Raw genomic sequence first — 11,732 nt, 5'->3', positions numbered from 1 at the left:
AAACAAATATTGCCTCCAGCCTCCAAGTTTATTTAGCTGTCCTTGCAGACGGTAGCCCAGTCTCTGGTCACGCTCAGTTGCGTTGCGTATCATCCGGGTGCTCACGGGGAAAAAAACAATAACAAAGGCAACAACCAGTCCGGGGAATTGCGTTAGATCAGTGCCCCTTTAATTATCGATCAGATCGTCTTCACTGGGTGTCACAATTTTGTTCAAAGCAAATGCAAGTGAGATGAGAGGTGGAATCTGACTGGTCAATGGGAGGGACATAGAAGGGACATTACTCGTATTAGACACTGGTGGCGCTACGATCGAGCCAAGAAATTCCATCCTGGTTTGGTAAGGGTGGAAACTGGACTTTTGTAGTCAGTTAACTCCCTTGGTTCGGCAATATAGCAAATCACATATTCCCCAGTATATACATCTGAGGTGAAAGTATGGTTGTGAAAAGTTCAGACAAAGGCATCTAGCAGCTTCTTGTTGGTCTAGATATCTTCTTTTCTGGCATGATTAAGATTGTTAGGGTAACATCTTCTTTTTTACATTTAGAAATTACTTTGTCTAAAAGACACTTGTGTCTGACTTGTGCGTGACTTGTGTCCCAGTGTTGTATGTGCATTTGGTGATGTCCTGGAGGGTTTTGGTTCAACATTCTGGGGGCTGTTCTTATGTTCTTGTCTGAAGCATCACTTGGTAAATTATTCTGAGGAAACCTTCAGAAGGCTGAGAACAGTGATGATGAGGTTTGTAGCCAAGGGTGTAATGAAGAGAGCTTAAGTGAACCTTCACTCCTGTACCATCCTCATGCCATACAAGACAATAGCACTATCAGGTTCACTCTCATCTCCTGATAAAGTTGGGAATTGTATGCATACTGAACAAAAAAAGGAATCATGAATATTTTGGGGGATATGTTTTTGTAGTGAAGGCAGTGCACACACTTTCATAAAATATCCCCAAAAATATTCCTAACTCATTTGTTAACTGTGTACTAATGTGAATTTTGATATGAATATTTTTATCCAAAAATATCCATCATGATGATTTCCCTGTATCAACCATTCTGTAACTCCTCAGAATCTTTGCTTGTTGAGTACAATCAAGACTGAACCCTTGAAATCCCATATTACTCCATTCTCCCTCTTAAGTAATTTCATCACAAAATGCTTTTGTAAATAAATAATTATTTATTTTGATTCTTCACAAGAAATACATTCATTGTCAAAACTCCAATGTTTCTCTTCGGAAATTCTCTGTGTGGCACATATGATGTAAATCACAAAACATGTATGAATCATATACAAGAATATAACAGTGCGATCATGAGCAGAGTCCAGTTAGATGAACCACCATATATGTGATGCTACAAACCCACAATACATCATCATCCCATGACAACAAGTGATCCTACAACACTACAGCATACATGAACCTATTGTCACACCATAATATTACCATAATCTCCCTCTATGTCTCATTGTGAACATTCACAAATCAAAGACTTACATGGCTATATATATGTCACATAGGAAGAAAAGGAAATGATACTGTTTTATTCACAAAGTTCTGAAATGAATTACTTTCTTGATGGCATTAACATTTACAAGTCATGCCTATGAAACGTTCAAGGGTGAGTGAGTATGCTTTTATGCTGCGTTTAGCAATATTCCTGCAATATCACAGCAGGGGGACACTTGAAATGGGCTTTACACATTGTACCCATGTGGGGAAACAAACCCAGGACATAAGCATGACAACTGAACAATTTAACCACAACGCTACCCCATCGCCCCTAGTTTTCCCAGAAAAGATTTGAATAGGCATTCAAATTACCATTAAAACACACTATATTAAAAAATCCCTTACTTTTGGCACAATTTCTAACTTCCTACTTGGAATTCAGTGCAGGAAAATGTAGGATTCTATTGATGCATCTAGAAATACTCTAATGACATGCACAAAACTATAGCTCATTCAATCTACTGAGTATCACTAATGTGTAAGTAACACTTCTAAGACTAGACTGCTCAGAAATACCTCACTACATTATTTCCCCTTATTTCGCAAACATTAGTCTCAACAAGCTCAAAACCAATATTCTTGATATATTTATTTGTTATACTGAAGGTGACTGTCACAAACCACAAACAAACCTTGGTGCCAACTACTAATATCATTTCTAAACAGGCATATTAGCGAAACTGTGCAAATGAGCAAATTGTTGACAACTTTGCACACAAACACATAAAAAAGGTAGAATTCTACACAAGCATGTAGATGTTCCACACGTGACTACCTGCTTCAAACACCAGACTTTGAAATATGTGAGCAAGTGCAACACTTCACTGATGAATGCCCGCCCATTACAGACAATCTTACAGACAAACATGGCTTCACTACAATAAATATCAGGTATAGATTAAAATAAGAGAGATTACAAAAGATTGGAAATGACACCTCCACTAATGATCAAGTCATGTATCGGTTTCAGGGCAGGAAAGAAGACTACACCAGAGCAAAGGGTTCTGAATAATTATAGTTGTCACGATTGCTTAGAAGGAAAGGTTCTTCGCAATGGAGCCTAGTTTAAGTAGATGCATACTCACATATGACAAAGTAATAAACCATTCGATACCCATGTCAAATTGTAAAAGTTGAAGATAGTTTTTCTTTTTCTGTTTTTGTGTGCAAGTTTTATAAAAGTGTGGACATGTTGCAAATTTTCAATACAGATGTAATACTTCTTTACCTGGCTTGTTGGATGTGCAAGTAATGCACATATTGTGGAACCCACTCCTCCCCACCCATGCCACCAGAAGTGTTGTCACACTGTGCACACAGGCCGGCAGGGTACTGGGACCAACTCCTCCACACAGGCCAGCAGGGAACGGGGACCAACTCTTCCACACCGGCCAGCAGAAGTGTTGTCACACTGTGCACACAGGCCGGCAGGGTACTGGGACCAACTCCTCCACACCGGCCAGCAGGGAACGGGGACCAACTCCTCCACACAGGCCAGCATGGTACGGGGACCAACTCCTCCACACAGGCCAGCAGGGTATGGGGACCAACTCCTCCAAACAGGCCAGTAGGGTACGGGGACCAACTCCACACAGGCCAGCAGGGTATGGGGACCAACTCCTCCACACAGGCCAGCATGGTACGGGGACCAACTCCTTCACACAGGCCAGCAGGGTATGGGGACCACCTCCTCCAAACAGGCCAGTAGGGTACGGGGACCAACTCCACACAGGCCAGCAGGGTACGGGGACCAACTCCTCCACACAGGCCAGCATGGTACGGGGACCAACTCCTTCACACAGGCCAGCAGGGTATGGGGACCAACTCCTCCAAACAGGCCAGTAGGGTACGGGGACCAACTCCACACAGGCCAGCAGGGTACGTGGACCAACTCCTCCACACAGGCCAGCAGGGTATGGAGACCAACTCCTCCACACTGTGCACACTGGGTATGGGGACCAACTCCTCCACACAGGCCAGCAGGGTATGGGGACCAACTCCTCCACACTGTGCACACTGGGTACGGGGAGATGCAGGTATTACTCCAGATGTGGAGGCTGCAGCACGCCAATAATTATCCATCATCAGATTATCTACCGTATATGACCGTAGATAAGCCGATCTCACAGTTAAGCCAAGGTATTAACTTGGATCAAAATGTTATGTGCGGAACATACGCAGGACCTCCAACCTAAAACTATGTCTCCTAATGATCCGTCACCGGAAGTAGAATATCAACAAATCTGTATTGAATTACACGTTAATCAGGTCAAACCAGTAGACTGAGAATAACATGTGTACAGCTTAGTTTACGAGACAATACACACAGTAATCTTTATTCCGGCTATATATAAAACAATACGTAGCATAACAAGAAATACAATCATCTTGTCTTCTGATGTTTAATCGCAAATTTCACATTTTCATGGCAAAGTTTGTTTTAGACTTGATCCTTCACCTGAAGTGATACCATGTAGTTTTTTACCAACAGAATAAAAGTTGGATGAAAATGTAACCTTTACATAAGCTGAACCCTTTCTACAGAACCTTTTTTCTGGTCCTCAAAATTCGCCTTATCTAAGGTCATATACGATAATACAGAAAAACAGTTGTCATCAGAAGTTACACTGGTGGCAATCATTTTTAATACTAGTAAAAACTGGCAAGAACAACCTAATCTACACTTTCTAAATCAGAAAAAAATTCAGCAGTGCAAGTGAATTTTTCACATCTGCTACATAACAATCCCTTCTACTGATACCAAATGCAAAACAGAAGTAATATGTCCACACACAAAAACATGTTTGTTAAACAAATCCGTGATAATTTGATGGAAGGCTGTGTTATTGTTATTGCCAAATTCAAAATATGACTGCCAAAGTTCTAATAATGAAATATAACAAACAGTGCACATGACACAGGATGACATGATCCAGTGAGTGCAGATCTGTGTTCAGTGGACCATACATTTGTATTGCTGGAAATAGAACCTATCAAAGTGGACTGTTGTGTATGTACTAGTGGTATGACCACAGCTAGAAGTCAAGTTCACCTGAACAATGCCATCAGGGGATCAGCTGGACTTGCTTTCTACTTGGACACATTCTCATTTCCACCCCATATTTACAACCTCAGACAGAGCAACCCTTGCTTGGTTTACAAGGAAGACTTAGAACACTCAATAGTTTAAGACACTTTCATAGAAACTTTTTTTTAAATAATTCACACACATCTCTTGATAGGCTGTTAAAATTCACAACCAAAGCCAGACTCAAATGGATGGCACTGCAAGTTTTCCAAGATAAATTATGAAGACAAAGTGAAGGCAGAAATTCAATAACGTGAAAGTGTCTGCTACACAGTACAAGACAAGTAAAGTTATTTTGACACATAAATTTGGTAGAAATATGATAAAATGGTGGCAAACCCTACTTAAAAGTTTTATACTTGAGCAGGAATACAAAATTACTCATATTCCAAACAAAATCTTTAACTGTACTGTGCAAATTGATTAACATTGCACGCATGTTTTTGTGAAACTATTGGTACCCAGACAATTTTCTGCCTATACTGAGAGGATGATTTGGGAATTAGTGATAAGACCTCACCTGAAGTGGCTAGTTGATTATTAATGTAATGAGAAAAAGAAACATAAACAAAAGGTCTTAACAGAAACAGACCCCTCTCTGACTGAGCCATAGTTGCCTACATGATTAATGCTAAGGATGAATAACATTGCTTAAAGTGATTGATACACAAATGTGAATTGATGCACAACCAAGAATTAACTCGCATAACATTCATGCTTTTGCTGTACATACTGGGCCCACAAAGACAATTTGGTTTAGTTTTCAAGCACTGTTGACATATGCACACACACAGATGTCAAAAAGATATTTCCCTTAAAAGCCCATACCCACCCTAAATACAAAATATGAATCTGGGTATGCAAACTTTTTCAAATTAAAAGAATGATAGAAAAAAATCTTTGTCACACTATAAAAGAAAAAAAAAAAAGAAGAAGCTTTCTTTTGCGCCTAAAAACTAATTCCTCTTCTTTGCAGGTAACAGGTTGCAACTTTCTGTTCCGAGTTACTTGCGCTTCCAGTTTCAACAGGGGACGCTGAGCAACACTCAACCTGCTCTTATGCAACACAGACGAATATGTACAGTATGGTATGGACATCATCATCAAAGAGCATCTCACAATGCACTGCTATTTACAGTACATCCCCCTTCTGCTATGCCATTAAAAACACAACTCATAAAATTATAATTATGTCATAAATAGGAATAAAAATACTTTATCTAATACTTTTAGTACCAAAAAAAATGCATCGTTAATACCATATTCATACAATGAAGACAAAGCTTGTTTCTCTCTCACTTGTAACTATGAATTCTGAGTCTTACTTCATGAAATCACTTAAAACGATCTTTGTCTCCAAACATGCCAAATGTATATGTAGGTTATTTCATGTGTCTTGTAATGCTCCTAATGGATTGTTTTCATGAATATCACATTGATATCATCAATATTATAACATTAAAAAGACTAACATTTAAAAATAATGTGACTGTATTTCAATAATGTCAACCACTTTGCTGCCTTGTTACATAAAGAGAAGCATGTTTCAAATTCATGTTCTGATGAAACTTTATCCTTTACTATCAATGGAGTTCTGATATTGAATACAGCTTCAACTGCAACTTAATAACATTTGTATATTAAAAACGGGAATTCGAGCACTTCATAATTTTCTCAATAAAAAAGCTTCAAATACCTCCCGAAATGAAGTATGTATGAAGTGAAGTGATTCTGATGTTGAAGTGGTTGGATGGATGGATTAAACATGTGCAGAGGTCTAGAGCTGCACTAATTATTTACACATGTAAGTTGTGGGAACTCCCGAGGCAATTTACACCAGAAAAGGTGCATAATGGACATCTACTTTTCTAAGTCTATCTCATTCCAAGAGGCACATAATGTTTCTGTCATACAAAGCTTTTGATTCATCTTGGACTACAACATTCACAAAGCATAACATCGTGCACATTATCACACATGAATGAAGATAACAAATAAACAGCTTATATTTTGTTCTGTAAATAACATTTGTTCCCCAGTTGTGGTAGCTCTACCACTCCCATCCATGGCAATGGATACACGATGTAACATTCTTGAGCAAAACAGGACAAAGCAGCATATGAACAAATTCTACACTTTTACAAACATATAAACATCCATGAATATATCAACAGGCACATATGGTCTAATGTAGATGAACACTGAAGTACTTGAAGCCTGTCAAATGTCCCCCTGTACAACCCCCATCCGACCCTGTAGAATATATGCAGAGCAAAATGCAATGAGGTCCCCAGTGAGATCCTAGGTTGGATGTTCATTAGGATCGCACATCCAGTGCATGCTTCTCGTGGCGCCGCATGATGTCATCCTCTTCATACACTGTCTTGGCCATCAGCCACACTGACCCATAACTCTGGGCTTTTGAGTTGATACACATGGTCATCTGGTTTGTCTCGAGACTAGCATCACACTCTATTGGGTGGAATGCATGTGTCATTCCTGGGTCTATAGAGCGAAACACTGTGATATTGCTTTCGATGAATTTCGTGTAGAGGTCCACGTCCTCTTTCCCCCAGCCCTCTATGCTGAGATCGAAGCCTCCTACTGACAACATGTCACTACGATACATGGCAGCAATACCGAAGCCAAACTGTCTCCAGTAGCCTGTGTCATGATGAAAGTCGTATGGCTTGATGAGACAGTTGTTGGTGCTGGTGCACACACAGTGCTGGCTGTCCTCCTGGCACACTGATGATGGGTCGAACTGGCTGAACACAATGGGGAAGTACACCTGGAAGCCTTGCTTTGTGTTCAGGCGAATGCGATTAAGGGCATCTCTCCTCAGAACAATATCCACATCCACAAAATACAACAATGCATCACTTTTGCATTTTGAAGCTCCCAACTCCAGTCCCCTACCACGATTGAAAGCACCGTTTGCTTGTATGATCTCGATGCTATTGCCACCATATTTTCTCTGATACTTCTGAAGCAGATCGATGCTCCGCTCTAAAGCCATGTCCTCCTTTTCACTGTTGAACAACACCACATGAAGATGCACATTTTCACCAGTTTTTAAACACACCTCCTCAATGTTTCGCATAAAGCGCTGAAATATTTTTAATCGTCCTGCAAGAGGCATTATCAAATGAATTGTTTCTTTTCTTTTGTCTAAAGCTTTCTGATCATCAGAGCCACCTGCTATTTGCCTGAACAAGTTCATCACTTGCCCCCCAACACTTGGCCTTGGATGATATTTGGGAATCTCCTCAGTAAACAACACATTCAGAAAGGATTGCTGCAAATAAGCATGGCGACGCACAGGCACTGTCATTTTGCGGCCTTTGTGTTTGCGATATATGAGCAATAAGTCAAGAATGTAATCTGCCCCAAATAAAGGGTTAGTCCTCCTATAACCATACAGTATTTCTTTAAAATCTATAGTCCTCCCTCTCTGGCGGGCGTTTTTATTCACTAACTGCATGACTTGCATCACAACATCATCCAAAGCCCCGGACAAGGATGCCTCCATGCCCCGCTTTGGATTCAAATGATTATGAGAATATATTGGCTTTTTCAAAAAGTCCCAAGTGAGCACCTCCTCCTCTGATTTTGGTGGATACTTATTGAGCGAGGGCAAGATGCCCAGCTTGTCGTCCACGATGTTGGACTTCTGCAGTCCAAGCAGCTGCTCCATCATGGTGACCTCGCGCACAAGCTGCAGCTCTTTCTGATGCAGGTTCATGATGATGGTTGACTGGATATGGTTGTAGATGCGGTACTGATACACAGGGTCCTTCACTGGGTGCAGGGTCACAGCCTTCTCCACCTCCTTGCTCTTCAACGTCTTCTTGAACGATCCCTTGTCCTCTTTGTAGTTCTGGTACAGAATCTGCTGCATCTGAAACAACATAGGTGTGTTCATGTACATAATCATAATAACATACATGTGCTAGCTCAACAAAAATGCTAAAGCCATCAACCTCAACTGAGGAGTGAAATGTGGCTTTGAAAAGAATCCCATTTGTATGATGATTTTCAGGATTTGAACAAACAACCAGTCTAAACTTCCTCACCATCTCTTGAGTATACCCAAAGCATCTAATATCAGCTACAAACCTGGATTTATTTACACAATACAATTGGCCCTTCTTAAAAGGACTTATTTGTGACCTTAGATTCAAATGCATAGGGTTGATGTCTTGACTCGGCATATTTTCCCTGCTACATGGCAACAGCCTCTTACAAGCATTGGTCATTGGGGACATAAAGTATTCTGTACATCAGATACTTGTGACTTAGAATAGTATCAGATAGCGGAGGCTTGGACTTCGCTGTGACCAGAACAATGAACACTATACCTAGGGTCAGTCACAGAGGATAATCTGCTGTGTATGACAACAACTATGGTGTGGTGGACACACACAGTAAGTGTGACTGTTCAACTGCAGCTGGACATTACTCTTCCTTCATTATGACCAAGCATACAGCCAGCCAACGTTGAACATTGTGACTGAGCACTACTGGAGTGTAAACAATGCACCGCCACCCTGGTGCAATACAGGAGGAGTAGATGCAACAATGAGTTTTTTCTTATTTTTTTCTAAACAAGTCCAAGCCAATTGCATTGGGGGTTGAAATAAAACTTTTGGGTGATTACAATAAAACAGTTGTATTGCAAACTTCAATTTACATGTTGTTTAACAAGACATTTACACAAATGTACAACAGAATTTATATAGAATGACTAGGCAATGCTCAAAGAATTCATAAACCTATCTAAACATTAATTATTACTGAAAATGATTTGATGCAGAAGGTTTGCTAATGGGAGCTGCATGAACGCTGCATTGTGTGAATTTGAGCCCTTCACCATCATCTGATCTCACTGAAAAATTTCAAGATTTCTAGTTGTCATGAATAAAATACAAAACATCTTCAGTATGTTCAATGAAGGTAAAGTTAAATTTCCAGTGAAACGCCATGCTCTGTCAACTAACACTGCCCCACAACATGTGAAAATGATAAACCTTCCAGTTTGTTTTAGGCCATTAGCTACAGCTAAATCATGTATTGCCTGACTCAGGCTTGTCTGTTGCACTTCTTACAGAGCAATCACTCCAACCAAGCTGGCAATGTTTTCATTACTGGTCCATACCTCTTCACTTGACCTATGTTTGAAGGGATCCCTACCACAAGTTGTCTTGTGCCTACACAAGCTGTGTACAAAGGTTAGATGTCTTACACATGGACACTGTGTTCCGCTCCACCATACACAAACTTTCACCTCAGGGTGTGCTATTTACTACTGACTCAAGTGTTACTACACTTGTGTTCATCAAAAAGCTAGGGTAGGTTACATCTTATGTAAACTGACATACGATAACTTAGCCTAACACCACCTATGCAAGTAGGTATAGTAGAACAAGTTAAAGAACACCCACAACTGGAAGGATGTTTGCATACCAATCAGCTATGACAGATGAACTAGTCATATGAAAACATTGGGTGTTCTTTAACTTCTTTTGAATAGTATACATATGTACCAATTCAATATTCCTGCTCAAATTTGAAATGTCAAATTTGGGTTGAATGACCAATATGTTTGTATACTGCTAATGTCTGCTATATCATTCATAAGAAGGATCAATCTGATAAATACAATTCTTCATTTTTTGGTCTTCTTTCAAACCCAACCACAACATGTCCCATGCTGAATTCCTGGCCTAATGAGGAGCAGTCCAACCCTTCAAATATTGGGATAAGCAAGACTTGTATAGAATTGTGTCCACTCAAGGCAACAATGCGGGTAAATGTGCAGCACATTGAGGGCTGCTGGAAGCACTTGGCCGTCTGCTCCTGGCCTACATCGGGTGACGGCGGCGGCACAGTACAATCCTGGCAATGTGGTAGAAAACAGTAAAGAGAGCCCTAACAGTGGAGTGGGAGGCAAGTGACAAAGAATGCCTTTACTATTACATGGAAGCACATGGGCAACCCTTGCACTCCCCACATGTGTGTTCCACCTTCTGTTTGGCCTGGCCACTTGCTGCTGTGTAGCTTCCTTTACAGCAGCAGGATGGCCTACTTCAGATCCATGCAGACAAGATGACCAACTACAGAGCTGCATGGCTTATATGTCTTTCACGGAAATGTCATTTGAACCTAGGTATACATATCCTCCATGATAGCAGTTAGACCCTGCCAATATAACACTGGAAGTAAGTTGCCCTTGAATGCCAGCCAAAAGGAACACATGGCTGGCTTAGCTAGCATTTCATCACACTTCATTCTGTGTTCAACTTAGGTCTGTTTGTCCACACACATAACCTTAGCTGTTATATTAGTCTGTCTCACAGTCCCTGAACCATAATAATTTCCCCTCTATCCAGCCCTTACTGTAATGCTATGGCTCTAATTGAAGCAAGTCTAGATTTTCACTAGGTTATGAAACTCCCACACACAGGGGCTCTTTTTTAATTGAGGGGCAGTTGTTTGTTGCGTTAGTCTGCAGTTTGATGGACAGCATCTCATAACACTTCATCAATGTTCAACTCAGACCTGTTTTTCCATACACTTGCCTAAGCTGATATGTTCACATTAATCCAGACCATGAACTTCACATACCCACACTTTGTGTGACACTTCTCATATGACATTAAATTAATCATCATAATACGTGGACTACTGATATTGCTTTCAACTTTAAACGCTGAGAGACAAACTGCCGATTCGTAAGTTGTACCACATGTGAGGTTATAACTTATCGCATGAGAACATCATGAAACAAACTCTTGATGTTCAACCTTCTAATATGGTGCATTTCCAAGGATCTTTTATGGCTTGAACATAAGACCTCTGTTTAAAAACTTAATGAAAACTTTTTTCACATTTCACACATTTACAAGTGTTCGGGATATTCCTCGTTCACCAGAGGTGAGTTCATATCAGTTTGTACATCTCAACATGAAAGCTAAATGAGCATAGACTTAAGGAATATTATGTATAGAAAAACAGACATATTTCATTTCAACTACATATGGGTCAGCAATTGCCATCTAAAAAACACTCATTTCGTGTAATTTCGAAATTATGGAAGCAATGAAAAGTTCAGGTCATGGAC

At 40.2% G+C, this 11,732-nt stretch overlaps 1 protein-coding gene across 1 annotated transcript in view; it reads right to left on the bottom strand.

Moving 5' to 3' along the window:
- Nucleotides 1–1,172: 1,172 nt before the first annotated feature.
- Nucleotides 1,173–11,732, bottom strand: part of LOC124131364 (chondroitin sulfate synthase 1-like) — a 70,104-nt gene continuing 59,544 nt past the window's right edge. Inside the window, exon 2 of the mRNA XM_046494600.2 lies at nucleotides 1,173–8,510. Coding sequence (XP_046350556.1) covers nucleotides 6,927–8,510 — 1,584 coding nt within the window. The 3' untranslated portion in view covers nucleotides 1,173–6,926. The remainder of the gene's footprint in view (nucleotides 8,511–11,732) is intronic.

Source organism: Haliotis rufescens, unplaced genomic scaffold, assembly GCF_023055435.1.
Source record: "Haliotis rufescens isolate VD_foot unplaced genomic scaffold, xgHalRufe1.0.p SCAF_1, whole genome shotgun sequence".
Taxonomy (NCBI): domain Eukaryota; kingdom Metazoa; phylum Mollusca; class Gastropoda; order Lepetellida; family Haliotidae; genus Haliotis; species Haliotis rufescens.
This window is presented reverse-complemented; position numbering and strand designations above follow the sequence as displayed.